Below are 20,686 nucleotides of genomic sequence, written 5' to 3' on the forward strand. Positions count from 1 at the left end.
TATGCCCCGCCCCACCCAACAAAAATTGCTGGCTTTGTGCCAAAATCTGAAACCATTATTATTTTTGTTGTTATTATTATCATCATTATTTTGCATTCTCTTTCTTGTTCCAGTGAATAATGGCCAGGCAGTAGAGATGCAGTGGAAGTACAGTTGAGCTGCAGCAGAGATACAGCAGGAAGCAGAAGACGTCTTGCTCATTTACAGAGCCCTTCGTTGTTGCATTCGTTCCTTTGTTAATTCTTCTTGTGCGACTGCTTAAAACGGCACAGTGCCATTTCGAAGCCACACCATCAGCCATAACTGGTCCCTGAGAGGAACAGAAGCCTATAACTGCAACAGCGGAAGACATAAGATACACAGTGATAAAAGAATCATCAAACATAGAGGGACACACTATTGAGAAACAGTGATAAAAGAATCATCAAACATAGAGGGACACACTATTGAGAAACAGTGATAAAAGAATCATCAAACATAGAGGGACACACTATTGAGAAACAGTGATAAAAGAATCATCAAACATAGAGGGACACACTATTGAGAAACAGTGATAAAAGAATCATCAAACATAGAGGGACACACTATTGAGAAACAGTGATAAAAGAATCATCAAACATAGAGGGACACACTATTGAGAAACAGTGATAAAAGAATCATCAAACATAGAGGGACACACTATTGAGAAACAGTGATAAAAGAATCATCAAACATAGAGGGACACACTATTGAGAAACAGTGATAAAAGAAGCATCAAACATAGAGGGACACACTATTGAGAAACAGTGATAAAAGAATCATCATATATTAAAATCCACTGATAACAGGGTTATCAGACGTAAAACATGCAGGGATAATAAAATCGTCAAACATTGAGGGGAAACAGTGTTGAGAACAGCCTCATCAAACATCAAAATCCACCGATAACAGGATTATCAAACATAAGAAATACAGTGATAAAAAAAGGATTATCAAACAATAAAGCGATTTGTGATAACAGGATCATCAAACGTTGAGGTGCACAGTAAAATCAGGATTATCAAACATCAGAGACACGACACAGGGGTAACTTATATTATCAGACATTGAAGGGCAGAACAGAACAGAATTATCAAACATCAAAATACATACTGATGAGAGGATTATCAAACAGGGATTATAGGATTGTCAAATGCCAAAATATACAATAAAAAGCAGGATTATCAGATATACGAGATGCCATGATAATAAGATTATCAGGGACCAACAAACAGAATAATAACAGGATTATCAAACACCGAGGGATAAGATTATCATACACAGATAATCCGATGGTCAGTGAAGCACAGTGATAACGGGATTATCAAAGCATCAATAAATGCAATAGTAAGAGGATTAGCAGATAACCAGAAATACTATACTAACAGGATTATCAAAGCTGTTATTTGTATAAAAGAAAGCGAGGGAGAGGGAGAGGGAGAAGGAGAGGGAGAGGGAGAGGGAGAGGGAGAGGGAGAGGGAGAGGGGGAGAGGGAGAAGTATATATCATACAAAATAAACACTGCTAGGAATAAATCATTAAAATAGAGGACACACAACCCCTTCCTACCCTGCACACACACACACACACACACACACACACACACACACAAGCACTTGTTCCTATATTGATCTTTCCCCCTTGTTTGTGTTTGCACTCCCGAAAGCTGTACAAACACAAACAACCCTATCCGCTCATCCCCACCACCACCACCACCACCACCATACCACTACAACTATCACCACTACAGCTACTACTGCTGTTACCACCACCATAGCCACCACCACCACCACCATACCACTACAACTATCATCACTACAACTACTACCGCTGCTACCACCACCACCGTCACCACCATCACTACTTCTGTTGCTATCATCACCAGCACCATCAACACCACTCACACTACCATCACCACTATAGCCACCACCACCACCACCACCACCACACTGCTGTTGCCCTCATCACCAACACCAGCACCACCACCACCACCACCACCCACATTATCCTCACCACCAATACCACCACTGCAGCCACCACTACCACCACCACCACCACCACCACACTACTGTTGCCCTCATCACCAACACCAACACCATCACCACCACCTACATTATCATCACCATCTATACCACCACTTCAGCCACCACCACCACTGTCTCCACCATCATTACCGTCACCACCATTGTTGTTGCCATAACGCTGCCAGATCTGTGATTCCGTGAAGATGGAGCTAAACGGCAGCCTCAAGGAAACTCTTGGAGTGAGATTGAATTTGAAGACGGCCAATCAATACACCGTTGAAAACGTCATGTCATAGTGCCCAGCCCAATCCGAGATTCTATTTAACAGCAGATTTAATAATAACAATAACAACATATTTTTCCTTTCCAAATGGAATAATAATAATAATAATAATAATATCTTCCACAATATTAAACATTCGGGCACCAAGCCTTATAATCCATAGAGGACCTTGAGAGGACCCATGAGACTTTGACAACAGGTTGCTGGATGCTCTCAAAGAATTAACCAAGGTAAAATCAAGAGCTCTGAGAAGTAAATAATAATATTAATAATAATAATAATTTATCTATTTTATTTGCCACCAGGGCAACAAATGAGGGGAGTCAATGCAACAACAGGCATAAAATATGGGGATTTACAAGCAATGGAATGATATATATATATATATATATGTGAATATATGAGAAAAAATAATAAGAAAGTATATGTGATATACAATAAGACATAGAAAGAAAATAAACATATGATAAAAATAATAATAATAATAACAACATCAATAATGGTTTATTTTATTGACCACAGGAGCCCAATACATTGATGGCAATATCAAAGGAGAAAATACAACACACAAAATGGTGGGGGATTATATTGATGATAACAGGAAACAACAAGAAGAAGAATATAACACAAGAGTTTGAAATAGAATTCAGGAAGATAAATATATAAATAGAATCCCTAATGATAGGACAGTACACCAAGGGTAATTTGGAGAAAACCCCATACAGAAAGTCTTGGATTATTTATTCTGCTGTCTCAAAGGCATTGGAAGTGCCTTCTTCCAATAATAATGATAATAATAATAATAACAGAGTAAAAGTAACACCACCAAAACAAACCAGCATAGAGCTGTGAAAATATGCAATATAAACAACAATATGTTCAAATTGGCCTGGTCTGGCCTCTTACACTTGCCCTACAATGCAATTCTAAAAACATATAATCACACAAGGAAAATCTCAAAGCTACAATATGATGCATGGTTAATTTAAACAATTAATAAGCATTACAATTAACAGAGTTCAACTCTTGAAGCATTTAATCTGGCCATATCCAACCCGAAAACGGTCAGATCTGACTTCTTACACTTGCCCTACAATCTTACTCTAAAAATAAAACAATCACATATAGAAATCTTGAAGCTACGAGCTACTTTGCTGGTTTTTTATTCCATTTTCCAAAGAACTTGAGCAAATCAATGATGGAAAATATCTGACATCGTCACAGAAAAGACAAAGAGAAAAATACAGATATTTAAGGAGAAAAAAGGGAAATTAAAACAATTGACCCAAAATGGCTGCCGAAAACACAACACGGCATGCGGAAGCTTATTACTTGTACTTTATTGCAGGAATTGGATTGTTTTTCAACTCTTTGGTGATTCTATGCATCATTTTTAAGAAGTCGCTTCGCCGAATGACCAGTGCATTTTTGGTACACGCCTGTCTACTCAACGAGTTCCGCTCCATGTTTTGCATCTTGTTTGCAAACAACCTCCTCAGCCAGCGCCAACCGAGCAACTGCGACCTGGAGGGCTCCACTTACATCGTCATCATGACGGTTTATACATTCAACATGGTTGCCATGGTGTGTTGCGAGGCGTACACGTTCGGAGAAACGAACATTGGCGGTGATGCAAAAGGCACGTTCTGCTGTGTGTTGTTCGGGCTAGTCATGGTTTACATAGGGAGCTTGATACTGCACTTGGGACCCACGCTAATCGGAGGCTACTTCGGTTTTCATCCAGATATTGGAAATTGCTCTTTCATACTCGGACAAGTGGAGAGTTACGTCGCTTATACGATGTGGATAGCAATTGTGAGTCTGGCACTAATTGCCATGGCACACTATATCTCGAGGTTGTACAAAGAAATACAGGTCAACCAACCGAATCGTGTCTCCATGTTGGTTCGTTCCTCCATCTGCTTTGCTAATGCGCCGAAGGTGTCGGAGAGCAGCGTGCGTGCAATGGTCGACGATTCACTGCACCGTGCCAAGCTCTTCATCGCCGTCTCGGTGAGCTTCGCTGCATGCTGGTACCCACTCTTTGCGCTCATCTTGATCGACATGAAATTTCAGGTGTCGCCGAAAGTCTACCAAGCGTTCAGCTTCATCGCCTGGACGCAGTCAGCCATCGAGCCGATACTCTACACGTTCCTTGACCGGAAGCTCAACCTGTTCGTGCGCTACGTGTCCTGTGGTGGGCAGCGGAAGTACGACATGGAGACTATAGTGTCGCTAATGTCGCAGTATCAACAGGCTGTGGCGCAACAAGACCTGCCTGACAACGAAACCGGTCAACTGCGCCGCCAACAGCAACAGCAACAACAACAACAACAGCAGCAGCACTACCCCCACCACCACCACCACCATCACCACCATCATCACCCACAGCAACAGCCGCACCAGCATCAGCATCAGCAGCATCGCATTCGACAACAGGGTTATGCAGTAGATGAGACTGGCCAACGGGTCAGTGAGGAATATCCACTTCCAGAACCTCTCAGAGATGAACCGCCCCGTGAAACATACCCCCACCCAGACTATGAGTACCGAGTGTGAGTGTGGCAATGAAGGACAGCCACTGACTTTTCCTACCCTAAGGGGCTTTTAAACCCAAGGTTTACATGCTATTATATATAGCTTTCCTACTTTGAATTCAACCTTTAAAAACAAATCATTAACAACAATAATAATAATGATAAACATAGCAACTATACCTGGATCCTCAATACTACACACTATCCAAAAAAATAGCCCTGTTAGGAACAGCCCACATCCTACACAAGACGCTATTAATCCAGTAATACAACCCAAACAAAACAATCTGCAAACACAAGACTCACTCTATACAGCAAATGTCCAATGAAATAAACTGTCACCAGCAAGCTAGATAACCAATGCATTACACACTCAACACAATACAAACAGTGATGCAACAAAAGACTGCACCACACCTCAAAAGACAAATGCTGCACACATCCCAGCAACATGGAGGTGTAGCAGGTGATGAGTAGAAATTTACCTGAAACCACCAAAATGCTGAACAATGATAATAATAACAATAATAATGTTTTCTTTATTAACCACTAAGGTTTCACAAAAAATGATGGGAACAGTACATGAAGGACATGCAAAAAACAAAAAATTATTAAAATACAAATTTTAACAAAAAAATAATTCCTCAATCGAGGGAGACTACCTAGAGCTGCTCATGGAAGCCCTACGAAACCACACAGGATCTGACCTCTAGGGCAAGTGCCCCCTCCACATCATCTGCAGGTGCATGTTTAGAATAGGCCCCGTTCGTTCATACCATTCTTGCCACATTCATCCACTTTTAAACAAAATTTACCCTTCTACTTTTACTTTCGTTTTCAAGTGAATCTTGAAAAAGTCAATGAGAACTTGGCCAAAGAGGAAAGTATCTGTCTTCTGCCCTTTTAATATGGTCAACCACACAACCTCTTTTGCCAAGGCCACCAAACAAACTGATGACGATAATAACAACAACATTAATCCTACAAACCATTGAGGAAGTCTCTACATGGTTGTTCAACCTGCTAGATATAGCAGCCAAATCTACCTCGAATCACATTCTACAGTCTTCAAAGATGACACTATGGTATAATGTTCAGTGAAGTACATTGTGCCAGAAAAAGCAAACCCCTGCCCCACCAAAAAAAAAAAAAAAAAAAAAAAAAAAATTAAGACAGAATGGTTAAGGCGGGAATGTCTCCGATCATAGGTCTGCTGGATCAGAACTGACCCGGGGTTAAATAACAACATGCATTGCAATTTTTTATTTTATTTTTTTTTTATTTGGAAATGAGAATACTCAGAATTTACTGAAAGAAAATTAGGAGATCGTGTGTGTGTGTGTGTTTGTGTGTGCATATGTGCATGTGTGTGTGTATGTGTGCATGTGTGTGTATATATATATATATATATATATATATATATATGTATGTATATGTATATATAAGTAAAGTTGTAGTATATTGTCAACTTAACGTGACAACCCCAATAAGGGAACACACTACTGCCGTTTAGCCCTAGGAAGCTGGACCGCTTCCTGTCGGCCTTGACACATTTCCTGTGTCCTTATGTTTGCGAGGGGGAGACAAACTCCTCCACCCAGCCCAGTCAGCATTCAGGGACATATTTCTGAGTCTTTGCTCGTCATCAGCCTGAAGTAGCTTGACCGGCTAGCTGGCTGAAGAAGTCTGTTTAGCCCTGGCAAACATATATAATCAGAGTGAAATTTATTCACTGGTTACCATATATATATATGTGTGTGTGTGTGTGTGTGTGTATATATATATATATATATATATATATATATATATATACTCACATATGTCCATGTATATTAGCAAACAAAGTTACAAAGAACACAATGGAAAACTGGTAGGATTTGAACTCAAAACGTAGAGGACCATAACTACATATACTAGACAGTTTATCTGACCCATGATACTTATATTGACATCTACCATACGATTGGATAGAACCCGAAATTATTTACAAGAGAGGACCTCAAAAAATAGTGGCCATCACCCTATCCACCATGCCAGTGGTACAAAACTGAAGGGTGTCCTCCCCACCCATGAAGGGTGGGCATGGGAAGATTTTAGCAACGGGAGTGCAGATGACTACCAACCTTGTGGCTTTTTAATAATCTAATCTAATATTTTTGAACTGCCTTCATGGAAAAATACATCTTTCTTTTTTTTTTAATATTGATTTAATAAATTTCTTTCATTTTTGCAGACGTTTTAAAACAAAGTTTTAATTTAAAAAAAAAGAAAACGTTTTTATTGAGAATAAAAATTGTAAATCTTGTTATTGTTGAACAACCTAATGATTAAACTTTTAAAAAAAGCATTTTCAATTTGTATTTTTTAATCACGGGTGTGGGGCACTGAGGGTGGGAGGTGTTTCGATGCAGCCGTTTGCAAGCTACTTATTTGGCATCATTGATTCGATGATGACTTATTTGACATCAGACCTTTTGATGTTTCTCTAGATTTCTCCCTCCTTTCCCCCCCCCCCCACTCTTTCCTGGCTGTGATTATATTTCTCTTTATGCATATGAGGAGAGGAGAGGAGAGGGTGGGGGTGGGGGGAAGTGTTTATGTCAGTTGTGTTCAATTAGCTACAATCTCTCTCTCTCTCTCTCTCTCTGTCATTGTCTCTCCCTCTCTGTCTGCTTAAGTGTGTAAGCATATTTTTCTTTACGTGTACGAAGAAAAAGGGAAATTATTTATGTCAATCATGTTCAATTAATAAATTCTAATCTCCCTCTCTCTCTCTCTCTCTTTCCCTTTCTCTCCCCCCTCTCTCTTTCCCTTTCTCTCCCCCCTTCTCTCTCTCTTTCCCTTTCTCTCCCCCCTCTCTCTCTTTCCCTTTCCCCCTCTCTCTTTCCCTTTCTCTCCCCCCTCTCTCTCTTTCCCTTTCCCCCTCTCTCTTTCCCTTTCTCTCTCTCTTTCCCCCTCTCTCTCTTTCCCTTTCTCCCCCCTCTCTCTCTTTCCCTTTCTCTCTCTTTCTCTCTTTGTGAGCATCTGGCTATGTTTGTATATATATATATATATATATATATATATATATATATATCTGGTTCTGTTTGTATGTATGCGTAATCTCTCTCTCTCTCTCTCTTTGCTTATGTGTGTGAGCATCTAATCTTTGTGTGTGAATAACACTCACTCTCTCCCCCTCTCTCTCTCTCCCTCTGTCTCTCTCTCCCCCTCTCTCTGTGGGTGCTTATAAGTATGTGCCTCTTTCTCTTTGTAAATATGAGAAGAGGGAAAAGAGTTTGTCATTTGTGTTTAATTTATAAATTGTAATAGCTCTCTCTTTCTCTCCCCCTCTCTCTCTCTTTCTCTCCCCCTCTCTCTCTATTTCTCTCCCTCTCTCTCTCTCTTTCTCTCCCCCCTCTCTCTCCATTTCTCTCCCTCACTCTCTCTTTCTCTCCCCCTCTCTCTCTATTTCTCTCCCTCACTCTCTCTTTCTCTCCCCCTCCCTCTCTCTTTCTCTCCCCCCTCTCTCTCTATTTCTCTCCCCCCTCTCTCTCTTTCTCTCCCCCTCTCTCTATGTGTGTATGCATCTAGTTATGTTAGTATGTATGTGTAATACTCCCTCCCTCCCTCCCTCTCTGTTTATGCATATATACACATAGTTTATATATATATGTGTAATATCCCCCTCTGTCTGTCTGTCTGTCTCTCTCCCTCTCTCTCTCTCACATCCTGTTTAGGTATGTATGCATAACGTCCCCCCTCTGTGTGTGTGTGTGTGTGTGTGTGTGTGTGTGTGTGAATCTATTTCGTTTTGTGTATGAGGACAGGAAAATCGTTTGCATCAATTGCTTTCAATTAATAAATTGTAACCTCTCCCTTTCACTCTCTCTCTCTCTCTCCCCCCCACTCTCTCAGTCTCTACCCCCCCCCCCCACTCTCTCAGTCTCTCTCAGTATATTACAGTGCACCCCTGCACTCTGCAGAGTGGTTGGTGTCAGGAAGGGCATCTAACCAAAAAAAAAATTTAACCCCCCCCTGCCAAACCAGATACAGATATAGCCTGGGGGTAGCCTTCTACCTGGTCGGCTCCTGTCAACCGTCCTACCCAGGCATGCATGGAAGATGGACATTAAACAACACCATTGATGTTGATGATGATGATGATGATGAATGGATAAATGAAAGACTGAATTTTTACAGCAAAAAAAAACAAGAAAAAAAAACAACAATCGAAAAACCAAGGAAGAAATGGAGAAGGTAGAATTAATTAAACTGCAGACTCTTCTTATTGATAAATGTGGAACCGACAAGATATTAATAACAGCAACAAGAACTACAAGAAGCAGAAGTGATTATGGATAATTTGATGGAGCAATTAAATGCTTTTTACCAAAACCATTTTTTTTTTTAAACTGTTTTGTTTCTTGATTGTCTTCATGGCTAAAATTTCTGCTAAAATTTCATATTTTAAGAATAAAATACAGACTATATTGTATAGGCCTTCTGTCCCCTGTTGTTCCCCATCAGTAACCCCTTGCAATGACTAAGGCAAATAGTCTAATAACGGGGATATAAACCCTTAACACAAAAAAGGCTTTCCTATCCGTGTGGGACTTGAACCCACATCCCTTTATTAACATGACTAAGTGTGTTACCTTTACAGCAGCATATATATATATATATATATATATACACTCCTAAACAAGTACATGCATACACACACATGATCATACATTTTACACACACATACACACAAGCACATATATACACACACTCACAAACACAGGTACATGCATACACATACATAGACACCCAAATAAGCACATACATGCATAAGTGCTGACATAAACACACACACATATACATACACACGCACAGACACACACACACACATTCAAACATACAAGCACAGACACACTCATACATATTTAGACACACACACACGCATACACATGCCCCCATCGTCAGTGTTACAAGGTAACTAAACTAAACTCAGACTTCTAGAAATATCCTGCCCGACATTCACACACATACATAAATACACACACACACACACACACACGCACGCACACACACGTCTACACACTTTTAGTATGCCTTATAGAGAAGGAGATAACATTACATTGCCTTTCTCTCTCTCTCTCTCTCTCTCTTACTTTGTGTGTATATATAAGTGTGTGTGTGTTTGTGGGAGTGTGTATAACATATATATGTGAGTATGTGTGTGTGTATATATATATATATATATATATATACACACACACACACGATATATATGTATACATATTCATATATATATATATAAATATATATACATATACTAATATATATACATATATATACTTATATATACATATATATACACACACATACATATATATATACACATATAAATACAAAAATATATACATATATACATACACATATAAATATATATATATATATATATATATATATATATATATATATATATATATATCATCGTCGTTTAACGTCCGCTTTCCATGCTAGCATGGGTTGGACGATTTGACTGAGGACTGGTGAAACCAGATGGCTGCTGCACCATGCTCCAATCTGATTTGGCAGAGTTTCTACAGCTGGATGCCCTTCCTAACGCCAACCACTCCGAGAGTGTAGTGGGTGCTTTTACGTGCCACCGGCACGAAGGCCAGTCAGGCGGTACTGGCAACGGCCACGCTCAGAATGGTGTATTTTATGTGCCACCTGCACAGGAGCTAGTCCAGCATCAAACTTCCATTCAGTTTGGTTTCTTTCTACCAATTCCATTTCAAAAGTATTGGTCAGATTGAAGCTGCAGTAGAAGACACTTGCCCTAAAGTGCCAAGCAGCGGCACTCGGAACCTGCACCATTATAATTCCAAAGTACCAAAGTAAACTCTATCTCCACACAGCTATACCTCTATCGGAAGATATTTCAAAACGGAAAAAAAAACCTCTTAAATAGAATCACAGAAACTGGCATGGTTCCTGCTTTTCTTCAATAGCATTTGCTTAAAAGCTATTGTTTGAAGGCCATAACACAGATTTAAAAAAAATAAGTTAATTGTTCATAAAATGAGTAAATCAGTTAAACTGATGTAGCTTTAAATACCACGAAATTTCCTAAAGACTGCACACTTAATGTTCTTTCAATGCAACGCAAAATCTGAGTCAGACGTAAGAAATAAGGAATAATTTTTTAAGGCCAGATACATTATTGTACCATTATTGCTTACTACATATTTTTTTTTATTGTAGAGGCGCAATGGCCCAGTGGTTAGGGCAGCGGACTCGCGGTCATAGGATCGCGGTTTCGATTCCCAGATCAGACAATGTGAGTGTTTATTGAGCGAAAACACCTAAAAAGTTCCACGAAGCTCCGACAGGGGATGGTGGCGAACCCTGCTGTACTCTTTCACCACAACTTTCTCTCACTCTTTCTTCCTGTTTCTGTTGTGCCTGTAATTCAAAGGGTCAGCCTTGTCACACTGTGTCACGCTGAATCTCCCCCGAGAACTACGTTAAGGGTACACGTGTCTGTGGAGTGCTCAACCACTTGCACGTTAATTTCACGAGCAGGCTGTTCCGTTGATCGGATCAACTGGAAACCCTCGACGTCGTAAGCGACGGAGTGCCACAATTTCTTTTATTTTTTAATGGCTTAAAACCTGCACTTCATGCAGCCTTTTAAACTAGCTCTTGCAGAGGGCTAATTGGGCCGGCAGCCCAAAACTAAGGAAAGCTAAATAGCATGACTATAATATACCTACAATGACTATATGCCCCAATGGTGTTTGATCAGAGGTTAAGGACAGACAAGAATTAATTCTGTAATGCAATCATTTTATTGTTCATCATCATCATCATCATCATCATCATCGTTTAACGTCCCAATCCCAAATTGAATTCCAACTGGTGAGGGGCCAGAATTGTAAAGGAAGGTGCCAATGAAGGCAGGAGGAAACAAAGACTAGACTGAAACAGGCGACAATTATAACTAAGAAGTCCCCTTACCTTGGGCCAACGGTTTCCTCTTTCACATGTTTATTCAGGTGTAGAGTCTTCTTAACGATCTCAGCTGCCTTGGGTGTCGTGTAGGTGAGATAACATAACAACTGGTCTTCAGGCTGTAATTGAAACCAATGGATTAAAATCATCATCATCATCATCGCCGACATCATCATCATCATCGCCGACATCATCATCATCATCGCCGACATCATCATCATCATCGCCGACATCATCATCATTTAACGTTTGAAAAGCTTTAGTCAAGCGAATCAATCCTACCACCAAATACTTATTTTATTTTTAGTAAGCCCATTGCTTATTTTATCAGTCACTTTAGCTGAACTGCTAAGCTATGGAGACATAAATACAACACCAGAAATCAAGCAGCGGTAGGAGGAACACACACACATACATATACACACATGTATATATATATATATATATATATATATATATATATATTTGGTGGGCTCCTTTCAGCTGCTGTCTACCAAATCCACCCACAACGAATTGGTCAGCCTTTGACGTCTGTTTTCCATGCTGGCATGGGTTGTTTTACCAGAGCTAGCAAGCTGGAGAGCTGCACCAGGCTCCAGTCTAATTTGATGATGATGATAATGACTACGGTGATGCTGATGACAATAATAAAGATGGTTGTGGTGGTGGTGAATGGTAGCAAGCAAGGATATAATGATGAAGATGGTGGTGGTGATGATGACGATGATGGTGATGATGGTGGTGATGAAGTTTATGATGATTTTTTTTTTTAGGGAGGATTAAGTATTCAGTGCAGGTAGGTGGGGGGAAGGTAGGGAGAGGCACTGGGCTTCATTTGTTCCATTCTGGCAAAATGCTGCTGAACCCCCACCCCACCCATCGCCCCCTGCCCGATATTGCTCTGAAATAGTTTCCACAGATGTTTGAATCTTGGAATGGGCAACAGAGAAGAAAACTACCTTTCCATACACACACACACACACGTGTGTGTGTATGGAAACATATACAGGCACTTATGTGTGTATATATACACATGCGTATATATAAATATATATATAAATATACACACACACACACGTATATAAATACACACATATACAAACGCACACACACACACACACATATATAGACATATATACATACACACATATACATATATGGCAGCAAATATATATGCGTGTAGCACCCACTACATGCTCGAAGAGCTTGGTGGTAGGAAGGGCATCCAGCCATTGAAACCATGCCAAATCAGACTGGAACCCTGATGCAGCCCCTGGCTTACCAGTTTCCAGCCAAACCGTCCAACCCATGCCAGCATGAAAAGCAGACGTTAAATGATATATATATATATATATATATATATATATATATATATATATATAGAGAGAGAGAGAGAGAGAGAGAGAGAGAGAGAGCAAGGTTGTTTTTTTTTTCCAGTTATCCAGGAAAGCCATGTCTGACCCCTGAGGAGGGGAGAGGGAAATATCACCCTACTTGGGACCGGGTGAGGGTTGGTAAGAGGAAGAGCATCCCGGTCCTTCATGTACCCCGCTTATCAACCAATGAAGAGCAGAAAGAATGTCATACAAACCTTTATCCAGACTTTGTCGTTGAGGAAAGAGAACGGCATGGGAGGATTGTCACCAGGCTGGACAATTGTCTTGGAGAAATCAATAGTACGACCATCCAGACGTGGCGGAGTGCCTGAAATGGAGACAACAACATACACAATATATATTTATGAGATATATGTATAAACGTGCTTGTGTATATATGTATGTGGCCGTTGCCAGTACCGCCTGACTGGCCTTCGTGCCGGTGGCACGTAAAAGCACCCACTACACTCTCGGAATGGTTGGCGTTAGGAAGGGCATCCAGCTGTAGAAACTCTGCCAGATCAGATTGGAGCCTGGTGCAGCCATCCGGTTTCACCAGTCCTCAGTCAAATCGTCCAACCCATGCCAGCATGGAAAGCGGACATTAAACGATGATAGGAAGTCTGCTACAGAGACATTGAGCAAATAATTGTTTGTAAAAAAATGTGATGTAAAACTCAGCCTCGTTAAATTTTTGAAATAATTAGTAAAAGTTAATTACCTGTTTTTAATCTCCCCATCTTGAAGCCTGCTTTTTCAAGGGAACATGCAAGACCCACAGCTGGTTCATCTCCCAGTCTACCTGCGGGCTTTGAACTCAGTCCAACGGTGATGCAGCCTCGCAGAAATGTTCCTGTCGTTAACACAACAGTTTTGCCAAACATCTGGGTTCCATTTTCTAAAAATGGTAAATTAATGCAATTACAGCACGGAAGACACATTAGCCATTCAAAAACACATTTCAGAACATTGTTAGGATAAACCCTTTAATAAGATGACATCATCAGCATCATCATCATCATTTGACGATTTCCATGCTGGCATGGGTTGGACAGTTTGACCGAACACTGGCAAGCTGAAGAGCTGCACCAGGTTCCAATGTGATATGGAATGGTTTCTATAGCAGCTGGATGCCCTTCCTAATGTCAACCACTCCAAGAGTGTAGTGGGTGGTTTTTACATGCCACAGGCATTGGTACCAGTTAGGAAACACTGGGATCGGCCATGACTGGTCTCACTTGGTTTGACAGGTTTTCTCAAGCACGATGTATTATCAAAAGTCTCTGTTACATGTCACTGCCACCATGAGGCCCAAAGTTCAAAGAGTGCCTTTTACATACCACCAGCACAGGTGCCAGTTACAAACCACCGGCATTGGTCACAACTGCAATTTCACTCAGATTGACAAGTCTTCTCAAGCACAGCATATCACCAAAAGTCTTGGTCACTGGCACCACGTCACAAAAATGGATCCAAAAGATAGTTTTTGAATTAGCCTGCTAGAGTCCTGTAAAAAGCACTCATGCCGATACCACGTAAGAGCATTCATGCGGAGCTACATAAAAGCGCTCGTGCGTGCCACGTAAAAGCACCCAGCTCACTCTGTAAAGTGGTTAGTGTCAGGAAAGGGCATCCAACCATAGAAACCATGCTAAATCAGACCGGAGCCTGGTGCAGCTCTGCAGCTTGTCAGCTCTGGTCAAACTGTCCAACCCATGGACAATGGATGTTAAATGATGATGATGATGATGATGATGATGATGGAAGAAAGCAAATCCTACTCACCCAACAAAACACCGAAACATTCTTGTGTGGCCAAACTATGTTCTGAAGAAACCGATTCTTTCAGTAGAAGGTCTTCAACAGGACTTTCTACGACAGTCAATCCAGGCAGAGTGAGGAGAGCCTTTTGGATAAAATTCTTGTACAAAGTACGATCAATCTGTGCACGTGGGCCCTGGAAATATAAACGCCAAGAAAGAAAACCCTGTTAATGTGGGGGTAATATGTGTTTGGTGAGGTGATGCGATGTGTGGAGTTGAACAAAGCGGTTGGGAAACAAGCTTTTTACCACACAGCCACAGTGTTAGTGTTGTAAATATTATCAACCACACAAACTAAGTTATAACCGCTAAGTTATAGGGATATAAACACACCGGTACCAGATGTCAAGTGATGGTAGGGGAGAAAAACAGACAGACACACACACACACACACACATGATAGGCTTCTTTCAGTTTCTATCTACCAAATCCACTCACAAGGCTTTGGTTGGCCTGGGACAATAGTAGAAGACACTTGCCAAAGGTACCATGCAGTGGGACTGAACCCAAAACCATGTGGTTTGGAAGCAATAAACCATGCCTGCACCTATGTACACGCATACACATGTATACACTCTCGTACACATCACATACATATATACATGCATAAAATAAAGGTTGTTGTTGTCATAGAAGCACCCCAAAATGAGAAACTTACCCAAACAGCGGGTCCTTTCTTGGTATTCAACATTCTGTAATTGATCCCAGTTTCATCTGAAATAATTAATTAATCTCTAATGAACACTCATTTTACAAGAGACATGGGAGTCATGGATGTGCTTACTTTGCTTGACAGGGGCTGGGATCATCCCAAGTTAGTGGCCCCAGAAGCATCAACATCTGTAGACTCTAGATAGATATGACTTGTTGTTTTCGAATTATCATCAAAGCTTCTGTAGCAATGCTTTACTCTAGGTAGGGGTTCTCACTTAACACAAATCTATTTTTACCTCTAGGATAGGATAGTTAATAGTCTGACCTCTACCCTTTGACCTATCCAGTATGAAAGGCCTTACCACAGAGTTTGTGCTCTACTGGCATAGGTCTTGGGGGTCACTGAGGAACACTCTGGGCTGTCTTTAAGGTCTCCCTCTCCCAACTCCTGTTGGTTTTGCAGTGTCATCAATGCATACATAACTTTTTTTCTCAGAAGGGGGTGGTGGCCCCATGTAAACCTCTTTTTCTACTTCTGGCCAGAGGTGTTCTATATTAGTCTGGTCTGTATCCTTTGACCCTACCACAGGGGGCCCTACAACAGGAGCTTGAGCTCTGCTTCAGCTTTCAGGGTCACTGAGGCCCACAAGCCACCAACTTCAACAAGGACTGGACCTTGCAGTGTGACAGGGTACTGTACAGAGGCACCAAAAGGTCAGAATAACAGTGGATTTGAAGATAAAGGGATGAAAAGAAAAAGCAATTGAAATAAATTTACAAAGAAATGCTTTGAAAAATGGAAGCAATTCTACAAACCACAAGCACGGCCACAGAGACCATCAAGAGCATCGACTTCTTTCATCAGATGTCCTTTGCCAATTCCACCAAATGAAGGATTACAAGACATGGCTCCTATAAAATAAAAAACAAAAACAAACAGGAATAAATAAAACTCAGAAAATTATAATAAGGTCTCTGTCTCTCTCACTTTTCTCTTGTTATATATTTACCTGTCGTGGAGGTGCAATGGCCAAGTGGTTAGGGCAGCGGACTCATGGTCATAGGATCATGGTTTCAATTCCCAGCATGGGTTGGACGATTTGACTGAGGACTGGCAAGCCAGGAGGTTGCACCAGGATCCAATCTGATCTGGCAGAGTTTCTACAGCTGAATGCCCTTCGTAACGCCAACCACTCCAAGATTGTAGTTGGTGCTTTTACATGCCACCGGCACGAGGGCCAGTCACACAGTACTGGCAACGGACATGCTCAAAATGGTCCATTTTATGTGCCACCTGCACAGGAGCCAGTTCAGCGGCACTGATATTATATCATCAACATTTAATGTCCTATTTTCCACCTTATATAACAATGCACCACCACCCTCTCAAACTAGTCCATCACCACCCCACAACTACCACCACCACCACCACAACCACCACCATTACAACCACCACCACCACAACCACCACCATTACAACCACCACCACCACAACCACCACCCTATGATACTCACCAATTGTCTCTATCTTGTGGGTCAACAACAGGGTGTTCGCACCCATCCTGGCAGCGGCATGTGCAGCCTCGGTCCCAGCATGTCCTCCTCCAACGACGATGACGTCATAGCTTGCAGTGGAACGGGGTCGGCACTGGGACTGTAACCATGTCCGTGGACGGGTCGTTGTGTTTAGTTGGGAGTATTTCAAGTGGAAAGGGAACAGGTTCAAATGGTGACATCTCCAAAGAGGCAGGAATCGCATTTTCCTGAAAAAAAAACAAAAACATATATTCTTTATATGTTTGTGTATGTATTTTTATATATATATATATATATATATATATATATATATACATATATATCCAAACGTGATCAATGCCAGTGCCGCCTGACTGGCTCCCATGCTGGTGGCACATAAAAAGCACCATCTGAACATGATCGATGTCAAAGCCCCCTGGTTGGCTCACGTGCCGGTGGCACACACAAAGGGGACAATCAAGGAGAGACAAAGGGATTAAGTCGATTACATCGACCCCAATGCGTAACTGGTATTCGATTTATCGGCCCCGAAAGGATGAAAGGCAAAGTTGACATTGGCGGAATTTGAACTCAGAACATAACGACAGACGAAATACCGCTAAGCATTTCGCCCGGCATGCTACCGTTTCGGCCAGCTCACTGCCTTAGGAAGTGTCCTTCATATTTTAATACAATTGGGTGTAGTTAGTGAGAGATTTGGCTACTACTTCTAGGTTTTCTTAAGTCTTCTAATTTAGCCTCAACTGACCAAAGCCTTGTGAGTGGATTTGGTAGGCGTTAAATGAGAGGAGCCCATCGTATATATGTGTGTGTGTTTGTGTTTGTGTGTGTTTGTCTCCACCACCATCGCTTGACAGACGATCTCGTTGAGTTTACGGTCCCTGTAACTTAGGGGTTCGGGAAAAGGGACGATGTACTAGGCTTGCAAAGAATAAGACCTCAATTGAATTGAGTTTTTACCTGTAAATTTGGATTTTCATCCCTAATATTATTGTTATATATATACATTTCGTAGCTGTGTGGTGAGAAGCTTGCTTCCCAACCAAATGGTTCCAGATTCAGTCTCGATGCCTGGCACCTTGGGCAAGTGTCTTCTACTATATATATATATATATATATATATATATATATATATGTACGACGGGCTTCTTCCAGTTTCCGTCTACCAAATCCACTCACAAGGCTTTTGTCTATCCGAGGCTATAGTCGAAGATACTTGTCCAAGGTGCCAGGCATCGGGGACTGAATCTGGAACCATTTGGTTGGGAAGCAAGCTTCTCACCACACAGCTACTAAATGTGGCCTCTCCTCTCGTAGAACAACGGATGAGGGTTCCACTGTTTTTTTACTGAACGGTCACCTGCAGAAATGATTTGTTTATGGTCATCAAATACCTGTGCCGTATACATCAGCTCACTCTCTCTCCTCCATCAAACCGACGTTACCTGAACAGGTGCAAAGTGTAGCACACATCAGGTGTAGCAGACGAGACGAAGATCTTGTACGTAATTTGTTGAATTATGTGTGTAAACAACAACCCCTCTATATGAAATAGAAGGGACCCTCTATATGAATATAAACTACGACAGAATATGTATATATATATATATATATATATATATATATATATATTAAACTCACCAGAAACGTATGTATATAGGAAATCAAAGTCTCGGCTGACGAACACATGGGAAGGACAAAACGAAAACAACACGGTGTTGATACAAAAAAGTCTCTGGTGTAGAACATTTCCAGTCACTCCTCGCTCGTTATTGTTTGGTCTTCGTCGAACAGACTTGCAATCAGAGACTCTCCAGCAGTGACCACCTTATCTTGTTTTCGAGAATAGTGTATCTAGCTCTACGTTTTTCAGTATCTTTCCTTTTTTTTTTTAATAGTAGCGGGAAGGGCTTAAGTAAGTGCGCAAATTATATATCTGGGACTGTGGTACTGGTATGGCCCACACAAAACTGTCTTACAATTGACAATTGACAAGTCCCTTAACCCCTTCGGGGGTCATTGGGGCGCTGCAGCTATGCAGCGTACCTGGGGCGAGAAAGCTTGGCAGAGCCCATCCCATTCTAGGCTAAACTCATTTCTGCAGCTGAGTGGATTGGAGCAACGTGAAATGAAATGCTTTGCTCCAGGACACAACGGATTGCTTGATCCTGGGATCGAAACCACAATCTTATGGGCGTGAATCCAATATCTTAACCACTAAGTGACACACCTCCACAAAAGGTGAGGCTTCATATCCAAGTATTTAAAAATGACTTGTAATTCTCATATGAGATATATGAAGTATCTCTGTGACGTATCATGTCAAGTGTGGAGGCGCAATGGCCCAGTGGTTAGGGCAGTGAACTCGCGGTCATAGGATCCGGTTTCGATTCCCAGACCGGGCGTTGTGAGTGTTTATTGAATGAAAACACCTAAAGCTCCCCCAGGGGTTGGTGGCGAACCCTGCTGTACTCTTCCACCACAACTATCTCTCACTCTTACTTCCTGTTTCTGTTGTACCTGTATTTCAAAGGGCCAGCCTCGTCACACTCTGTGTCACGCTGAATATCCCCGAGAACTACGTTAAGGGTTACACGTGTCTGTGGAGTGCTCAACCACTTGCACGTTAATTTCACGAGCAGGCTGTTCTATTGATCGGATCAACTGGAAACTCTCAACGTCGTAAGCGACGGAGTGCCAGCAATCAAGTCATGTGACCTGGATTGTTTTTTTTTTATTCTTAGCATTTTAATTTGGTCATTATCAATATCTGTAGACCTACCAGAATGCTTGTGGTCTTCAGGATCTAAATTTTCACTCCTAAATCTTGCAAACCACTTCCAAATTTTTCTCTCAGATATGGCACCATCTCCATAAACTGCATATATTTTTTTTACTCTTTGTACAGCATTTTCTTTTTCTTTTATGATAATAAAAGAGCATCAAATCATACAAATTTATCTCCTTTTCCTCTAATTTCACTTCTGATATAAAAACAGTGGGAAGCTGGTGAGCTGGTAGAAATGCTTAGCGGTATTTCGTCTGCTGTTACGTTCTGAGTTCAAATTCTGCTGAGGTTGACTTTGCCTTTCATCCTTTCAGGGTCGATAAATTAAGTACCAGTTACGCACTGGGGTCGATGTAATCGACTTAATACCTTTGTTTGTCCCCTATGTGTGTAGTCCCTTGTAGGCAATAAAGAAATAAGAAACTTTAGCATGCCAGGTGAAGTGCTTAGCAGTATTTCATTTATCTTTACGTTCTGAGTTCAAATTCCGCTGAGGTCGACTTTGTCTTTCATCCTTTTAGGGTTGATAAATTAAGTACTATATATATATGCATATATATATATGTCTCCCCTTACACACACTTCCTGTTTTGACACCACATTTCCTGCTTAACACAAACTTTTAACCCTTTTTTTTAAACCTAACAAAACTCTCA

The 20,686-nt window shown here is 41.1% G+C and overlaps 2 protein-coding genes and 1 long non-coding RNA gene across 3 annotated transcripts in view; 2 read left to right on the top strand and 1 right to left on the bottom strand.

The window, feature by feature from the left end:
* LOC149130251 (uncharacterized) overlaps positions 1 to 2,786 on the top strand; it is a 19,019-nt gene extending 16,233 nt beyond the window's left edge. Inside the window, exon 2 of the long non-coding RNA XR_016239136.1 lies at positions 114 to 2,786. This is a non-coding gene — a long non-coding RNA (uncharacterized LOC149130251). The remainder of the gene's footprint in view (positions 1 to 113) is intronic.
* Positions 1 to 18,996, bottom strand: part of LOC106878979 (5-taurinomethyluridine-[tRNA] synthase subunit MTO1, mitochondrial) — a 46,642-nt gene extending 27,646 nt beyond the window's left edge. Inside the window, exons 1-8 of the mRNA XM_089345949.1 lie at positions 18,884 to 18,996; positions 17,222 to 17,469; positions 16,523 to 16,618; positions 15,711 to 15,766; positions 15,015 to 15,186; positions 13,951 to 14,127; positions 13,445 to 13,557; positions 11,860 to 11,972 (exon numbers count right to left, since the gene is read on the bottom strand). Of these exons, the coding sequence (XP_089202075.1) occupies positions 11,860 to 11,972; positions 13,445 to 13,557; positions 13,951 to 14,127; positions 15,015 to 15,186; positions 15,711 to 15,766; positions 16,523 to 16,618; positions 17,222 to 17,465 (971 nt within the window). The 5' untranslated portion in view covers positions 17,466 to 17,469; positions 18,884 to 18,996. The remainder of the gene's footprint in view (positions 1 to 11,859; positions 11,973 to 13,444; positions 13,558 to 13,950; positions 14,128 to 15,014; positions 15,187 to 15,710; positions 15,767 to 16,522; positions 16,619 to 17,221; positions 17,470 to 18,883) is intronic.
* Positions 2,824 to 6,024, top strand: LOC149130252 (uncharacterized). The gene has a single exon (XM_089345953.1). It carries the CDS (start codon positions 3,617 to 3,619, stop codon positions 4,883 to 4,885), a length of 1,269 nt encoding a protein of 422 aa, XP_089202079.1. The 5' UTR covers positions 2,824 to 3,616; the 3' UTR covers positions 4,886 to 6,024.
* Positions 18,997 to 20,686: the final 1,690 nt, after the last annotated feature.

The sequence above is a fragment of the Octopus bimaculoides genome, chromosome 30, assembly GCF_046866305.1.
Source record: "Octopus bimaculoides isolate indiv1 chromosome 30, ASM4686630v1, whole genome shotgun sequence".
NCBI classification, from domain to species: domain Eukaryota; kingdom Metazoa; phylum Mollusca; class Cephalopoda; order Octopoda; family Octopodidae; genus Octopus; species Octopus bimaculoides.